Consider the following 18,714-nt stretch of genomic DNA (forward strand, 5'->3'; position numbering starts at 1 on the left):
CAGGCACAGCTGCTTCTCGTGGACATCCCACCCTGTGTTTCTATTTGTACTCATCTTGGGAGCCGCATGAACAGGCAGAGAGGACCACCCTGCATGTGGCATGGGGGTTTCCTCCTACCTACCCTCCCACACCTCCCTCCTGACTCCCTCACCAAATGACTTTTAAATGCATTTTACCTCAGATTATATGTATATTTATGAACCATGTATTTGGGGGGGGGATGGGTATACATAAATATGTACTTAGACCATATGATCTCAGAACGTTATTTCAGAAAGACTAAGCTTTTTATAGCATTTGCAAATGTGTCAAGAACAGACGGAACAACTTTATCACCATCACTGAACACGCTTAGAACAGTTATCTTTGACCCAATCTTGGCTTTTCCTCCTTGTCATAAAATATGAAAATGTGACTGCTGAACAGAGAAGCAGACTGGCACAACTCGACTAAGCTCAGGCTTCAATATTATCTAATAAAACCCCTAAATGCCAGGAGCAGAGTCTTCACAATACAACAAGAAGCATGTAATAACCACTGAGTTCACACAAATCACTTCTGGGGTTGGGGTCCAGAAAGCAATACACGTGAATCCATGTGACACCTCAGCTGGGGGTCATATGCCCGTGCCACTGTGCCAAGAGTTACCCAACAGTTAAATTATAACTTAAGATCCATCTTTAACCCGTTTGTGAGTATCAGTTTACCTGACAGCTGTGACCAAATAAAAGATTATAGCTACCCATTAAAAGATTATACAAATTTCATCATGCTTGGGCAGCCTGCTAATCTCCTGGGGCTCCCACCCTTCTGTTCATTTTGGCAGCTTGGTGCTGTGCAGCTCTGCACTTGACCTTTTAAGTGGCTCCCTTAAGTCCTGGCCACCAGACTCAAACTTGGCAAGAGACCCCTGGTGTCTGGGATTTCATCCTACTGGAACCGAAAGAACTAACCAGTTTATCTGAGAAGGGAGCTGGTTAGTCTCTGTGGGTAACAGTGGCCCTCTGGCAACAGCGCCTCCCACCTCTGCTCTCTAATTCTCTAAGGGCCAGAACCTTAAGTCTGCCAAAGACAAAGAAGGCCTTGTAGAGACTCCTGCTAACTTCCAAATTCTCTAAGCTCAGACCCCTGTGGGATCCTGATCCCTCCTGGCTACCAAAATACTTACATGGGTATGGGACCTTAAACCACGGGGCTACCAGAAGTACCCCCTGCCTGGCATCAGTTCGAGCATAGAAGCCATACTTCGTGCTGTCAGGAGGGAAGACATCTGTTACTGTGAAGATGAAGCAGAGCAGCCAGGACACGAGGATGGCCAGGATGATCTGAAGAGGTCAAAGAAAAAAGCTGTCAGGACAACAGAGGTGGTGGTTGGCAAAACATAGGCGCCTTCCTACAGTCTGCATATCACACCCCTAAACCATCACTGTCATTACTTCGCAGAAAAACACGTAAGGGATAGGATGGAAACCTACTCCTTGAATGGAGTAACACTTAGAGAGAGTAATTTTATGCTGATAAGGTTATTTAGCCTTAAGCCTGGCTAGTAAAATGAAAATAATGGACAATGTACCTCAAGAGGCCACATGGATTTAGACCTCCCTCAGTTCCAAGGACAATCAATGCCCTCTCACGTGCTGTTAAAAGGGTTCCAGAATTGGAACCTTCTCCAGCTTTTAAACTTTAGGTCCCTGGTCATTTGGGTGGTCATTAGTACCCTGATGCCACCACACAGACATGGTCTCCCAGGAGGACCTGCTTAAAACTCCTCTCCTCACATTTTAACAGTATGAACCAAAGTCAATATAATCTCTCTCTCTCTCTCTCTCTCACAAACGCAGACACACAGACACACAGACACACAACACACACACACACACACACACACAGAGGTGACTACTCACAGGGAACATTTTGAAAAGCTGTAACTTGTATGCAGTCCATCCTTTCTTAGATTTGTAAATTGGGAGAGGAAATTTAACATTTCTGGCATATTGAGAAAACAGTAATACTAGGAAAATTGTCCTGAGGAGAGAAAAAAAAATAAACTAGGTTAAAAGCTGTATGTCTGTGTTAAAAATAACAGTCAAAGCTTCAATGGCCAAATTGACTACATGTGCTCATTTCTCTAGAGCTACTAGTTCTCTATTATTTGGGAAATCTTATCTTTTGGAAAATGGCATTTTGAGATATTGGAACTCTTTTTCTTAGCGTTTCTAGATACAGAAATAAAATTGCCACATAAATGCTTTAACTGAATATTCCTTAATAGAATACAAAAACCTCAAAGGATGTACACGCTGATAAGAAAAGCTCATACTATGTAAGGGTAAAAGACAAATGACTGATACAACATAATGCACAATATAATTACAACTACATATTAACTGGAAAAAAAAAAGCAACTACCACACAAGAGCATGTACACACACATGCATGCGTATATGCAAACAGGTAAGGATAGGATCCAAAATGCTCACGGGGATTATTAGCTTCAGGTGGCATTATAATTTGTGAAATTTTCCCCCATTTTCTGATTTACATTTAAGAAATATAAATTACTTTTACAAAGCAAAAGTAAAGCTTCAGTATTTAAGAAAGCTATACACAACAGAATTCATTATTAATAATAATCCTGAGAGGTTTCCATGTGTCAGACATTGCAGAGTCTCCCTGCCTATCACCCCAGCCTTCTACAGAGGTGTCTACAATCATCCACCCACCTTACAGAGGGACAAAGCCAGCAGTCTAAGACCATGTGGCTGGAGTCTGCTGGGTAGGTGGGCAGGGGCGTAGCTCTACTGCCTGGGCTCTGACTCCTTTGCCACACTGTCTGTGAGGGCAGGGATGCCTGAGCTAGCGCCAAAGTTCCTCGACCCACATTCCTGACCCAGGAACACTGAGTGCTGCAGGACATAGCATTGGCCGGTGACCTCCCTGCAGTGGGATTCAGCACATCCTCATCCACCTGGTACCCTGTGTGTGGCAGGTGTGCGATGGCTTACCATCACTGAAACAACAGACGTACAACAACACGCCTCATCACCCACAGGGACTCACTCTTTCCCTTACAACCTGAGGTAGAGCTGGCAGAAAGAGTGGATTCTCAGTCAAGGCTAAGCTAAATTGTGCCTGGGCACAGTCCTAAGTGCTGAGAAGAATTACCAGCTCCACTGTCACATTCCAAATGAGGTGCAGACTGCAGCCAGCTGGAGAACAGGCCTGTGCCACCCTACCATCTCCCCACCTACACAGGCACTTCGCTGTACCTACCACAAAGTCACCAGACCAGCACCAGTTCAAGGATGAAAACACACACAGTGCCCAAGTTATTCCAACTCCCCCAGGGTGGTGAAGTTTAACAAAAAACAATGTGGCAAAGAGCAATACTAAAACATGTGCTTTAAACTTAGACCAACATAAAATTTTCCTGTTTTAAAAAACGTCACTGATTTTTTTTCCATTTGTATGCTGATATGCAAAAAAAGCCCCACAACTGCTATTATTGTTTTATTGCAAGTGACAACTCACCCAACAGTTACACCTGCACTGTGGTGTTCACTTTTCAAAGCACATTTAAAAAGGGAAGGGGGAAGTTCCTGCTGTGGTGCAGTAAGTTAAGGATCTGCTGTTCTCTCTGCAGTGGTTCGGGCTGCTGCTGAGGCATGGTTTTGATCCCAGCCCAGTGGGTTAAAGATCTTGCGTTGCTGCAGCTGTGGCTCAGATTTGATCCCTGGTCCAGGAACTTCCATGTGCCACGGTGCAAGGCCAAAAAAAAAAGCGGGCGGGGGGGGGAAATACACACAACAAGTCCCAATTTCAGGCCCCAATTTGGCAACTGAAATTGAATAGGTGGACTGGGCAGAAGAACATTACTTTTCTATTTTTATCCTCAAGTACATCTGTGGGGCAGGTAAGACAGGCCATTGCAGAGGCAGCAGCAGAGGCTAAGAGGTGGGAGACATGCCTGAGTTCACAAGCCTTGGCCCAGGAGAGAAGGGACAGGTTCCCGGCCCCAGTTCTCAGGCCAGGGTTCTATCCACCACACCAGAAGCCTGCCATTTCATGTTCCATTTTGCTTGTTTTAACCTTTCAGATATTATGCAAGTGATGCATGCTGCAGGTGTAGAAAAATTACCAAAGGCAGATAAGCACAAAGAAAGAGGAAAAAATCTGAAGACTGCTCATCACCCCACATTAAGTGACAAGCATGCAGCATTCTGGTCTACTGATTCCAAATGGTTTCCATTCCTAGGGTTTTTTAGGGCATTTCTCTGGGTCCTGGGCACTGGGATTAGAGAGGAAGACAGGACTCTCTGACGTCATCCTTGTCCTCAGAGCAGGTCATCACCTGGCCCAAATTGGAATCATATTTACATGCTGTTTTATACTTTATATGCTGTTTCCCAGCTAAGTGTAGCCCCTGTAAATGCCATGATCTCAACAGATGGGAACCTGAGTCAGCACCTTAGTGGCTTTTTAGCATTCCACCTGGTGGATGTACCACATCTTGTTTAGCAAGCCCCTTGCAGTATGGCACTGGGAGCAACAGACACAACTGCAATGGATTGTCCCTCCCTGGCACTAGTATGGATTATCTCCTTATGACAAATTGCTAGGACAAGAACAGATCTTATCAGTGAATGCTTGATTACACAGTGTTTGATACAAACTGCAAAATAAACAGAGAAAGTATGGTTGAATTTACAATCCACCCACAGACCAAGAATGTTCATTTGCTACTCACTGCAGAACAGGATCTTATATACTTTTAAATCCCTACCAATTTCATCAATTAAAAAAAAAACCTGTATCATCATCTATTTTTTGTTTGTTTGTTTTGTTTTGCTTTATCTAGGGCCACTCCCACGGCATGTGGAGGTTCCCAGGCTAGGGGTCGAATCAGAGCTGTAGCCACCGGCCTACGCCAGAGCCATAGCAACGTAGGATCCGAGCCGCATCTGCAACCTACACCACAGCTCACGGCAATGCTGGATCCTTTAACCTACTGAGCAAGGCCAGGGATCGAACCTGCAACCTCATGGTTCCTAGTCAGATTCGTTAACCACTGTGCCACAACGGGAACTCCCATCATCTATTTTAATATTAATTCTTTTTTTTTTTTGTTGTTGTTGTTGTTGCTATTTCTTGTTTCTTGGGCCGCTCCCGCGGCATATGGAGGTTCCCAGGCTAGGGGTCGAATCGGAGCTGTAGCCACCGGCCTACGCCAGAGCCACAGCAACGCAGGATCCGAGCCGCGTCTGCAACCTACACCACAGCTCACGGCAACGCCGGATCGTTAACCCACTGAGCAAGGGCAGGGACCGAACCCGCAACCTCATGGTTCCTAGTCGGATTCGTTAACCACTGCGCCACGACGGGAACTCCTAATATTAATTCTTTAAACATGAGAATAGGTTTGTCAGAACTGTTTGCATCAGCAAATATTTTAGACAACATGAATATGAAGTGGGGAACAGTTTAATAAATTATATACTATTTCATATTACTTAACACTGTGCAGTTTTACAAAGAATGAAACAGATCTAAACGGACTGTATTGGATTATAAAACATAATGGTAAAGCTGTATAGGTGCATGTGTTTATATTTCTGCATCACAATATAAATTATGGAAGGATAAACATATTTTTAAAAGCACTAATTTGTTATTTGTATTTTCCTTTCATGGCTGTTCATATTATATTCTTCATTCATTACTCCATCAGTACTCTCTCCCCTTTAACACTCTAGGGAGTTCCCTTGTGGTGCAGCAGGTTAAGGATTTAACACTGTCACTGCAGGACTAGGGTTGCTGCTGTGGTGCTGGTTCAGTGCCTGGCCCAGGCACTTACACATGCCATGGGCATGGTCAAAAAAAAAAAATAATAATAATTGGTGACACACTATAAATTGGGAACATTAGCCTTTCTTGCAGAATTTGCAATAAATATTTCCTCAGATTCATTTATAATTTAGTTTCACAGGGTTTTGATATGAGTTTTAAACTCATTGGTAGTAAAATCACCCTTTCTCTTTTCATATCTGCTTTGTCTTATCTATTTTACGATTAATTATATTATGTAGGTTTTTTTCTACTAGCACTTTTATGGTTTTATTTTCTATATTTAAGTTTTTAATTCAACTGAAATAGAAATGGATATAAGCCAGAAATCTAACTATTTTCCAAATAACTATCTAATTTTTCCTACACAGTTCTTCCACTCCCACTGATTTCAAACATGACTGCCATCATATACTGTCTATGAATTTTTTATTGGTTCTGTTTCTTTCCTTCCTATTCTGGTCTACCAATGTCTCTATCCTGTCCTAGGTCACAATATTTTTTGTTAAATTTTGGAATGTATTTTAATTATTGTTAATGGCAAATCACCATTCCTTTCTCCCTGCCCTTTACTGTACTGATCCATATTATTTTATTTCCGTCTTAAACATTGCTTAGCTCATCCAGAACAAGTTTAAATGATACTGATGATAATAAACATGCTCAATCTCAGTTTCTAATTTCAACAGGCAGGCCTGATTTAAGTCTTTCACCATTAAAGTATAGGGCATTAACAAATCTTATTTATTGCTGCTTACAATCCACAGTAGAGATATAGGTTGAACTTGATCAATTTTTTAAAATTTGTCACGTGGTTTTTATCAATAAAATCTACCATGGACCTATAATGAATTTTATTAACAAGTTTTCTAATATTTAATCATCCTTGAGTTCTTGAAATGATAAATACATTGTCCTTTTATTGTATTATCTGAAGCAGCATTTTCCGAAATCATGTTCCAAGGAACATTCTTTTCAGATATTTATAGATGTAGAACTTAAAAAATTAAGCATGTGCAGGGCTATTCACTAAGGTCCTTTTCTCAAAGTTTTCTACACACTTGCATCTTACAGATTCCAAGGAGCCCTACAGTAGAGAAAGATGCTGATCTTTATACTTGAACATATTTGCTCAGGGTTTTACACAACCCCAGGAAGGAAACGCTGGTCCAGGATCTCCCTTTTGCATTAGCTCTGTCAGGATTTGCCATTAAGATAAAATTATGATGTTTCCTTCCCTTCTTTCTCAAAGCTCTAGAACAGTTTTAACAATGTAGGAAGTCTCTCTTCCTTGGAGGTGCAATACACTGTCTAACCAATGAAGCACATTCTTTAAGAATAAAAGTCCTTGGAGAATAGACTTGTGGTTGCCAAGGGGGAAGGGGAGAGAGTGGGAGGGACTGGGAGCTTGGGGTAAATAGATGCAGAATGTTGCCTTCGGGATGGATTAGCAATGGGATCCTGCTGTGTAGCACTAGGAACTCTGTCTAGTCACTTATGATGGAACACGTAATGTGAGAAAAAATAATGTATGCATGTATATGTAACTGGATCACCATGCTGTACAGTAGAAAAAAATATATATATAAATAAATAATTAAAAAAAGAGAGAGAGAATAAAAGTCCTTCCACAATACTCTTGACTTTTCTTCTCAGCGTCAAAGGTATTCATGTATTCACAGTGTACTCACCAAAGCACCTGCTCTGGGTCAGCTGGTGAGCCCGGTGCTGGGGTGCCATGCAAAGCTGACACCCCAAGCACAAAAGAAGAGTTCTGGAAACTAAAAAACAGGAGAGTAGAAATGAAAAGCTTTACAGAAGGAGTTATAGATAAAGGTGAGTAAAATTCCTGTGAATAGAGGGAAAAAAAGATGAAGAAATTCAAGACAGGAGAGGAAAATAGGAGGACAAGTTTGGAAGGACCAACTTCCAAACTTTCAGAAGTGTCAGAAAGAGACAAGAAGGAATGGAGGGGAGGGGAGGCATCTGTGAAATAATGCAAGATCATTTCCTATGAACACCTGAGATTCCCAAGTGAAAAGGTCCAGAGTGTCAAGCCTGAGACGTAAACAGACAACCAAGGGGGCAGCAGGCAAGTTTCAGACATTGTGATGATAAGAAGACCTAAAAGCTTCCAGAATTCTAGCCTGTGTCTTATTGGAGGAGAAAGGCTAAGAGGCCTTGAAGAGATAATGGCCAAGCATTTCATAGGACTGAAAATGGACAGGAAGGGAGCAAAAAAAGGAGCTGGAGACCAGTTTAGAAGTGGTAGCTGAGGGTGGTAGCAATGAAGACCCAGAGGACAGCCACAGGATTTATTCTGGAGGTAGGAGAGAATGATGGGCTGTAAGTGGAGCATGAGGAAAAGTGAAGAATGAAAGATGACTACAGGGCTTCTGGCTTAAGTACCTGGGCATGTGGCTGTGTCACTGAGGATGACAAAGAAGGAACTGGTTTGGGGGGCAAGGAGGGAATCAAAAGTTTGGAGCTTTCTTCTTTTGAAGTTTGAGATGTGTGTGTAACAGCAAATGCAGAGGGTGAGTCGGAGGTTGGATCTGTAAATCTGAGTTCAGAGGTCTGGGCCACAGGTCCCTATGGAAGTCAGCAGCGTAATGCACGTCTGTTGATGCCATGAACTGGCTGAGATGTCCCAGGGGAGAGCATGTGGGACAGAAGGAGGCCCAGGACCAAGCTCTGAGTAGCCCCAACATCCAGAAGTCAGGGTGAGGAGGGGTCAGTTTTGAGTATTTGTCAAGTAAAATAACTGAGAAACTACCTATTTTTGGTTTTTTTGTTTTTGTTTTTTTAATTTGGAGGAAGGAAACACAGATTTTTTTTTCCCCTTTTGCTTTTTAGGGGTGCATCCGTGGCATATGGAAGTTCGCAGGCTAGGGGCTGAACAGGAGCTATAGCTGCCGGCTTACACCACAGGCACAGCAAAGCCAGATCAGAGCTGTGTCTCTACCTACACCACAGCTCATGGCAGTGCCGGATCCCTTACCAACTGAGCGAGGCCAGGGATCAAACCCGCATCCACATGGATCCCAGTCAGAGTTGTTACTGCTGCGCCACAAAGGGAACTCCAGGAAACACAGATTTAACTCATCCTTTTTGGAGCTGCAGCTCTATCCCTCCTTGTGCAATCATCCCTTCTCATCTTAATTAGAAGATGCCAGAAGTCTGTTCTATCTGTTTGCCATTCTCCAAAGAACCAGCTTTGAGAAGTATCACTTCTATTTGCTTCATGTTTTTGTATCTTTACCAATTCTTTCCCTGCTTTCTCTGGGCTCATTTTTCATCCTGTTTTTCTAGTTTCTGGAGATAAGCTCTTCGTGTACTTAACTTGCCTTTAAGGTTACGGCTTCTTGAAAACAAATGACTATTCTGGAAGTGTGACGAGTGCCCTTATCATCATCATTTTATAGATTATAGCAATCATGAGGTTTTGATTTCCTTTCTACACGTTCTCTTGTAACAGTGCTTTCTTGCTTCCAAGTGGTTTGGGGGTTTTGTTCACTCTTTGTTATTAGTCCCTAAGTTTACTGCATGATGATAAATACAATTTCTCCTTTTTGGAACTTACTGGATTTCACTGAGTGAACATTCTTACAGCCTTCTACATATCTATCCTGGTGTGGAGAATACTGACCAACCTTCGGTGAAATGATAAATTAAGAACAACACTGTATATTTTCCCACACCTTAATTTATAATGATATGTGGATTATAATTATGCAAGGATTCACTTTATTTGTAAAATATCTTCTAACACAGAGCACAGAATTAATTGTTTGGGCGATGTTCTAGTCAGACTATTTGGGTTTAAAAAACCATCTTGGCCACTTACTGGCTGTGTGACCCTGGGCAATTAACTTTGCATCTTTGTCCCTTGATTTGTTTAGCTGTTAAACAGGGATAACTCTAACATTTACCTTAATTTATAATATATACAAACAGTGTTATGTAAAGCACTGATGCATAGGCTCAGTAAGTACTGCTTGTTACTGAATAATTACAGAATATTTCACAAAGCAAAATAAAAACAAGTGGAAATCTTTTTTTTAGAAATTTTACTGGTTGGTAAAATTCTAAAGTCTTAGAACAATTTCCCTATGATATGGTCAACTCCTACCTATTCTATAGATACATGCAGAGAATGTGGGGTCTATCTGTGGTATACAGAATTCTGTGGCTCTAAGGACCAATATTATAAAGTCCTAGATGTCTTTACTGACATTACTTAAAAGGGGGTAAGTGGCATCTTTAGTGAACTTGAAATACTGTGCAAAGGGACTGGCATTGACTATCAGGATTGTGGCAGAATTGAGCCTCCTGACAGGAGTCACATCGCCTTCAATACCAACACACCTCCTGCAACATCTCTATCTCCTGCTAGTCTGGAAGTATTTTTGAGTCTCATCTAAAGGATTCAGATTCTCAGTATTTTATACAACTCATTTGCATGAGACTTGGCATAACCTCAAAAGTCAAGAGCTAATTGTACCGTCATCTTACTCTCTTCCCAAATTTTAAAACCCTACAACCCTCCCTCTATACATCAGTGCCAAATCTGTCTCCAGAAGACCTTGAGTGTATGTCACTTCAGGAATTCCCTGGCATAAAGCAAATAAATTTTAATGTATCAGGATAATCTTATATATATATATATATATATTTGTTTTTTTTTTTCCTTTTTTACGACCGTACCTGCAGCGTATGGAAGTTCCTGGACCAATGACCTAAACGGAACTGCAGCTAAGGCCTACACCGCAGTCACGGCCACAATGGATCTGAGCCACATATGCAACCTACACTGAAGATTATGACAATGCCAGACCCTTAACCCTTTGAGAGAGATCATGGATGGAACCCACATCCTCACAGAGACAATGTTGGGTCCTTAAGCCTCTGAGCTACAATGGAAACTCGCAGACTAATCTATTTTAAAAGTCTCCTAAAGTTTGTGTCAGTGCTCAAGACATTCACAGAGGCTGTCCCTTAGGGAGATTTTTACTGTCCGTTTCTGAGTGGTACTGGACACTTACAGCATGGCGATGCCCCAGTGCTTCCCTGCTCTCTCCCCCGCAGCCTGGAAACCAGAGAGGCCAATGAGGGCCACCGTAGGCGTGATGGTCAGGGGTCCGATGTATTTCAGCAGAGCCCCAGGCAGGCCCAGGAGGCCAATGACTACTTCTATCAGTGAAGACATGATGATGGCTCCCTGGATCTGGAACAAAAGAGGACACAGGCATGAGAGCAAGCTGCTTATACCTCACACACTCCAAATGTCACCTGCAACCACAACTGATAATCCTGGAGAGCACCAAGTTATTAACAGGCATGACATCGCAGGGAAATTCCTGGGAAACCCCAAAATAAATCAGTGGGGATGATTGGGACCTAGCAAACCTAAGTATGACCTGACTGATGTAAGAGGATTACAGAAATGGGCATTGGACACAAAGTCAGCTTATACTGATTGAGACAGACATAATTTATAATTCTCATTTAAGACACACAACATTCAAATACCAGTCTTAGAGGAACAATGCAGTCCAAAGATTCTTTTTTTTTTTTTTTTTTTTCCCTGCACCCATGGGATGCAGAAGTTCCCAGGCCAGGGATGGAACCCGAGCCACAGAAGTGACAACACTGGATTCTTAATTGCTAGGCCATCAAGGAACTCCCCAAAGATTCTTGACTTTTAAAAAGTGAGCCCCTGCAGAACACTTAAAAGATAGTGTTATTGACAAAAATTCTAAAGGCATGTTTCTATTGTGCAGAATGGTCACATCTGTATTAATTCTGAACTAACAGCAAATGATCTTATAGGTTTTTGGGAGATCTGGATAAAAACTGTCCATTGTTCTTCATCCTATGCCCTGTTCTATTCAAGTGCACTGTAGCAGACAAGTGTCTTTAATTCTTTCCACCATTATAGGCAAACAATGAGGCCAAAATGAACATTTTTACAACCTATCAACACCATGGCTCCTCTCAAAGGGAGCCACGCCTCAGTTGGTTGAGCCGCAGGGTATAAGAGCACAGGTCTGCGGGTACACAGGAGAAAGGAAGACAGAAAAGAGGACATGAGACAATACGGTTGGGTCCCATAAAGCATTTCTGCATGCTTTATTTTATAGTGGTGCCTTAATTTAGTTTAACATCAGAAATGAACATGTCAGTAGCTGAAAAAGTAAAGGAGAGCTTAGTGCAAGCAACTGCAATTTACTGGGCACAACAAAAACACTGAAGCCAAGAAGAAACACAAAAAAGCCATAAGCAGACAATGCTTATCTTTTACCTCACGTATCCGGGGATACCAGATGTGTTCCGTGTGTAACAGCTCTGTTGTTCCATTTGCAACCGAAACATCTTGAAAACAAAAACAAAAGACCAAATTTTTCTTGGAGTGATACTGATGCTTCCTGGGACATTCATTTTATTCTTTTAAAGAAGAATTTCCTCCCTGTTCTATTTGTATAAATATCCATCCCTAAAATCCAAGTTACAACAGTTCACCATATTATACTGAAAGGTGGAGTCTCCATCATTAATTTAACCAACAACTGAGAGCTCCTGGCTTCTGAATAGCTGAGTGAACTAATGATACACATCGTTAGTCCCGGTCTCATAAAAAGACCAACCCTTGCAAAGCAGCTCATTGAAACCATAGCAAGGTTGCCTGACTGAGATTTTAAAAACCTAGATAAAACAAAGGCCCCTTTCCAGTTCCTAAATCAAGTCAGTGGTCACAAAGTAACTCCTAGGAGCAGGGAAGGAAATGAGGGCTGGAAAACTCTGCTCCTAGAACCTAAAAATTTAACAGTATTTTGAGAATACAACATGTCTATCTGAGTTCCTCCAATCCATTATCTGATCTTTTCCTGACCTTACTGAGTTACTTAAGGATCTTCGCAATCACTATTAGGGGATGTGAGGGGAGACAAAAGTCATTTGCAGAAAACCAAAGCATCTGGATCCTTAAAAAGCAGAGATGTTTCAGAGAAGGGATGCTGATGCAGCAAAGAGAGTGATTATTACTGGTGGTTCATAAAATCCACTGAAAGAAAGAAGCAGAAAAATAGCACAAATATTTTTCTATTCTGTTCCCATATGTATCAATTTCATTAGCACAGAGAAGTGAGGTCCTTTTCTGGTCCTTACTTGCTTTGGGGTTAGGGATGAACGAGTGGATAGAGAGAGAGACAGAAACATGATCCACAGTTTGGAGCATTCTTAGCTGTTTGCTGATTTGTGTTTTTTGTGCCTGATTCCAGAAAGGATTCAAAGCTGCTGGGGGCAGCATGTCCAGGCCTCCCTTCCATCACCTGCATTAAAGGACCCCAATGACATATGTGGAAATAACTGCAATTACCTGTGGTGTTACATTTCCATTTATCTAAAGACAGGATGGCTCGAGCAGGGGCCAGAAATGCAAAAGCACTGGCCTGAAACAGGGGTAACCTAAAAGAAACGAGACCAAAACCATGATCACGGCATCAGGAACTACCGAGGTAGTTCACTATTTGATAGCTTAACAGTCTTTTCCATAGACAAACAGCATATGAGTAAATGCAGACACACCTGGAAGAAAGAGCCCCCGTCTGCAAGGATCTCCGCTGCCACACAGCCAGGGACACTGCTTCACCGTTCTCCCCTCCTTTCTGCTCTCCCCCTAGACAAGCCCAGAGTGGACCTCTGGGAACCCTATGGTCAGTGCTAGCACCCCAACCTGCCCCTGCCATCGCCACCTTTCCCCTTGGGGGTGGGGGATGTGGGCATACGGGTCTTGCTGAGCTTGTGAGCTCCTTACTGAACATCAGTGCAACGTCTTCTATTGTACCACTCTTCTCCGTCTCTTCCTCCTCCCTTTCAAATTTTTATTGGTTATCATAGGAAAAAAAAAACCCATTTTTGCATTTTGTAAGTCAAAAACTGCCCTGTATCACTAAGCATTAGGCATTAAAATCATGTTAGTGATCTATCTATTGAGGAAAAGGAAAGCTGTGAGTTACAAATCAACAGTAGATACAGTGTTCTGCTTAATCATATAAAATACTCAAAAGTGCTCAAACCCTTATTTTTAAAGACCCAGAAAGCTTGCAGACTTAAATTTCCTACCAATATTGTCAAACTGAATGCAGAGATCTTCAGATGCCATCATTCAATTACATTTTAGATATTTCATATTGACTTTATAAGCACTGGTGCTACTCAAATGCAAAAGATTTTGTCATTTATTATTAGAGATATACAATACAGCATTTCCACTGGAGCTGTATTTGGTGGCTCTGTGCACTAACATGGCAACTCTTTAATATTACTCTGGGGGTGAAATATGAAACTGGCTCCTTCGGTTTGCAGGGTTAAGAACTCCCAGATGTCCATATCATTCTTAAGTACTCCCAAGCAGCCTGGCATCACAGTCCTGGCCAGCAGAATGGGAACCCAGCAGTCTCCTCTGAGCTGAACAGTTATGTCCTGCCGCAAGTGTCACAGAGACTGGATTGAGAAACGGCAGCTCTGGCTGTAGAACACATAGCCGCTTTATGAGTCTAGAGCATGAACATACCATTCTGAGACAGATAAGAGTCAAATATTTTGTTCTCCTGGCCATTTTCATCCTGCAATGAAGTCAACTGAGAGTAGGCAGGACAGTGGCTTTAAGACACAGAGGCAGGCTGCACAGCACAAACCAGATGCAAGCTGGTGGCTATCCCCATGGCCATGCCCTCCACAACCATTCATTAATAATTGCCTGTTGAAGGGGCCTGGTGCACAGCACTATCAAAAGTGGAAGTAAAGGTCTGCTGAAGTGCAAATGTATCATTAGAGGAAAACACTGCTTGCTCTACAAAACTTCATTAAGCATAATTTCTCAGAAATGTACTCAAAAGGCAAAGGGAGGTCAGCATCTTATCAGACATGGATGTCCCTTCAAATGGTCCAAATGGTGTTTGTTTTACTATCATTTCAGATTTCAATCAATGCCTTCGAGGGCAATACAATGTGGACTGCATTTAGAGATCTCATCTTTAGGCCCACTGCAATCAACCCTGCACAGGTGACGCACTGGATGTGTCAAAGTGAAGACTGGTTCTGGGTTCTACTCCTGGTGACATAAGCCTCAGTTCGAATCTGACCATTGCCTGGGCACCTTTCAGGGCAAGCATTTTACGGCTTCACCACAACCAAAGGCCTCGAGAGCACAGCTACAAAGAAATTCACTCACTTTCACACAACCTGAGTTCCTCTGAAAGTGGGTGCTAACAGAAAATTCCCACATGTGCTACCCCAAAACCTCCCAAGATGACCTGAGAAAGGATGCGCACACGGGCTCATGTATGTGTTCAGTGCGCAGCCACGCACCCTGCCTCCCATAGGCAGTCTTGGCTGAAGGACAAGCAGCCGCTTTACAGTAAGTATGTGTCCCAGCAGTGAAGTGTGGCTCCGCAACTGGCAGGGTAATTCACTGGCTTGACTGAATATTCTTAGGGAAAGTTGCCACGAGAGCACATTACTTCATTAAATAAGAGCTTATCTAAATCAAAGTCAACAAAGCCAATTTTCCAAGAAAGCGACTGAGGATAATAAAGCATTTGTTATTCTCATCCAATAAAAGTGCCTTTTCGGGCACTTCCTCAGCATGAAGCTGGTCAATCCTGGGGCTCTTCACTTGCACGATCACCTACACCTCAGATCCCTGGGCTCCCCCGCAGACAGGACTGTCTGCTCTATTTTGTACTGATGACTGGAAAGTAAACAAATTAGACCATGCTTTTCTTTACACCAGAGGTTGGCAAACTGATCCAAGAGCCAAATCCGGCATGCTACCTGCTTTTGTGAGTAAAGTTTCACTGGGACACAACACCCCCCCACACTCATTCAGGAGTTGTCCACACCTGCTGCCATGGGGCAACAGCTGAGCTGATTAGTCGCAATAGAAAACACAGAGCCTAAAGTATTTACTGGTTGTCTCTCTACAGGAAAAAAAGAAAAAAAAAAAAAAAAAAAAAGACTATGTTAAAAAGTGTATCTTAAATATGGGAAGATCTCCCCCAAAGAGATCTTTGCAGAAAAAAGTTTTTTAAAGTTAATAGTGTTACTAGATGTCATTAAGAAAAAAATCTGGAAATTCCTGTCGTGGCTCAGTGGTAATGAATCCCACAGTTATCTATGAGGATGTGGGTTCGATCACTGGCTTTGCTCAGTGGGTTAAGGATCCAGTGCAGCTGTGGCTGTGGCCAGCAGCTGCAGTTCTGATTCATCCCCTAGCCTGGAAACTTCCATCTGCCTCAGGTACAGCCCTAAAAGGAAAAAAGAAAAATTCTGAGGAGTTCCTTCTGTGACGCAGTTGGATAAGGGTCCAGTGTTGCCACAGCTGTGGTGTAGGTTGCAGCTGTGGCTCAGATTCAATCTACGGCCTGGGAACTTCCATATGCTGTGGGTGCAGCCAAAAGGAAAAAAGAGTCTGAGCAGACAGACACCTTTGTAGTTACATGTTTCCATGTCAGGCTCTAGCCCCAGAACAGCAAGAGAACCTAACCAGCCCCAGAAAAGTTCTTACTTTGTTCAAAACTCTGCTGGAGGTACCCCATTTCTTCCCTGGCATCCAGGTGATCTGAACCCTTTCTCCAGCCTAGTCTCCCACTAGCCACTTTACATACCACACTCCAGGCAAGCAGTCTACACTCTTGCCTCTGAGCCACTGCTCTTCTAGTCTGTTCTCAATTCATTTCTTTATATATATATATATATATTTTTTTTCCCCCCACTGTACAGCAAGGGGGTCAGGTTATCCTTACATGTATACATTGCAATTACAGTTTTTCCCCCACCCTTTCTTCTGTTGCAACATGAGTATCTAGACATAGTTCTCAAATCAATTCATTTCTAATACTCTATTTTTATTCACCATTTAAGGCACAATGAAAACAGCACTTCCTCCAGGCAATATTCCCAGCTGGCCTTAGAATTTGTAATGTATTCCCCTATAACTTAGAACTTCTGGCCATGATTTCTACAAGTCACTCCCCAAGTCACCAGGAAACTGCTTTATGATTCCCAGGGAGGGCTGGTTTAAAATGAAGATTTCAGGAGGTTCTGTTTTGGCTCAGTGGGGCACAAGCCCGACTAGTAATGCATGAGGATGTGGCATAGATCCCTGGCTTCGCTCAGTGGGCTAAGGATCCATCATTACTTCAAGCTGCAGTGTATGCTGCAGATGTGGTACAGATCCCGAGTTGCTGTGGCTGTGGCATAGGCCACATAGGCAGCTGCAGCTCTGATTTGACCCCTGACCTAGGAACTTCCATATGCCCTAGGTGTGGCCCTAAAAAGCAAAATAAAATAAAATAAAATAAAATGAAGGTTTCTGCAAGTCACACAGTCCTGGTTAATCAGAGTCTCAGGTGAGGTCCCTGTATCTGCGTTTTGAATAATCCCTTCTGGGAGAGACTGAGGCACCAGGCAACAAAGGTGACAACCCCATGCCAGGTAAAGGGATTTATTATTTTGGCCACTTGATAAACATTTCTTGGATGTCTGCTTGACTCAGGCACAATAATAAACAGATATGACAACAGAAAAAACTACTTCTGGATCCTTGAGGGGTTTCTGTTGTGTGAAAAAGATACCTATCACGGCTATACATGAAGGGTGGTGATCTAGTCCTACAAGATGCCATCCAAGTTTGTAGCTGCTTAAAGAAAGAGAAGTGCTTCAGCCCATATGAAAGAGGTTAGTAGTTCAGACAGAGAGAAGAGCAAATGAATGCCACACAACAGACCCAGAAATCTTTGAAGAATTGCAGATACTTTACAATGGGTGAGAACTGATTTGGGAAAGGTCACAAGAGACCTACATTCTTCCTGCAGGCAAGAGGAAAACTGCTGAAGAAACTTGTTCTAAAAGGACCACTTTGGGGGGACAGGGGGATGCGAAAGCTGACCTTAACCCTAAAATTATTCTCAGAAGGCATTCTGACAGGTTGTGGCATGGCCCTTGTTTGTGGTGTCAGCTCAGATGACTAGCCTTCCCAGGTCATGTCTGCACACAGCTCAGCCTCTATGGACTCCCTTCAATAGCACTGAAGCATCTGTGACAAGCTCCTGGCTGCCAACGTGCTCATCTCCCCAGAGGGCTGGAATCTCCCTGACAGTAGAAACTGAGCCTGTCATACTCATCACTGGACTTCTAGCACCAACTCTCACTTAGTAATTAATAAATTGAAGTTGCTATTTACAAATATCCTTTGAGAAGAATTTTATTAGACTAGAAATGAGAGGTTAAGTCTTTCTGCCACATTGATTTTAACTGCAATTTTGGGAGAGGATGTTCTTTTTAAGATTAAAAGCACTGTGCATGGACTTTCAAGATAAAACCAGATTATTGCCCCCCCCCCCCCCATCCAGGCCTCAGGGGCTGGCATTTCTCTTTGGTGCCATCAAGGAAAGGGTTTTTAAAAGTTTAAAAGGCAATGGCTCTATGAGCCTATGAGCAGCACCATGAAGGTATGAAATACATCTGTCCCAAACCAAAACATTTAATGAAAATGAAAACAAACACATAATTCATCAGCACAGAGAGAACACTCTGTCTGCGGCTTCCACCACCTACCAAGAAAGCAATCAAGCTGGCACAAAACCTTTCATTGCCAAATAAGCATTTACTGGAGTCCAAACTGCAGCACAATTTTAAAACATAAAGCAAGTTTGGCCTTAAAAAAACCACAGTTTTAATACTGAATCTGCCATCAGGAATGTGTGTCCCAAGTGCCTTTTTTAAAAAAGCAAAGAACTTTCAAAGAAAAGTCTTAATTGGTAACATTTCCCTTTTGTTTACTCTATATATGTACCTATCAACTG

At 42.5% G+C, this 18,714-nt stretch overlaps 1 protein-coding gene across 9 annotated transcripts in view; it reads right to left on the bottom strand.

The window, feature by feature from the left end:
- The window catches only part of SLC23A2 (solute carrier family 23 (nucleobase transporters), member 2), a 163,329-nt gene that overhangs the window by 21,612 nt on the left and 123,003 nt on the right, over positions 1-18,714 (bottom strand). For all 9 annotated transcript variants that reach the window (XM_021077282.1, XM_021077284.1, XM_021077286.1 and 6 more), the window contains 5 exon segments: positions 13,224-13,312; positions 12,150-12,220; positions 10,891-11,072; positions 1,906-2,026; positions 1,170-1,326 (listed from right to left, as the gene is read on the bottom strand). In XM_021077282.1, the coding sequence (XP_020932941.1) occupies positions 1,170-1,326; positions 1,906-2,026; positions 10,891-11,072; positions 12,150-12,220; positions 13,224-13,312 (620 nt within the window).

Source organism: Sus scrofa, chromosome 17 (assembly GCF_000003025.6).
Source record: "Sus scrofa isolate TJ Tabasco breed Duroc chromosome 17, Sscrofa11.1, whole genome shotgun sequence".
NCBI classification, from domain to species: Eukaryota; Metazoa; Chordata; class Mammalia; order Artiodactyla; family Suidae; genus Sus; species Sus scrofa.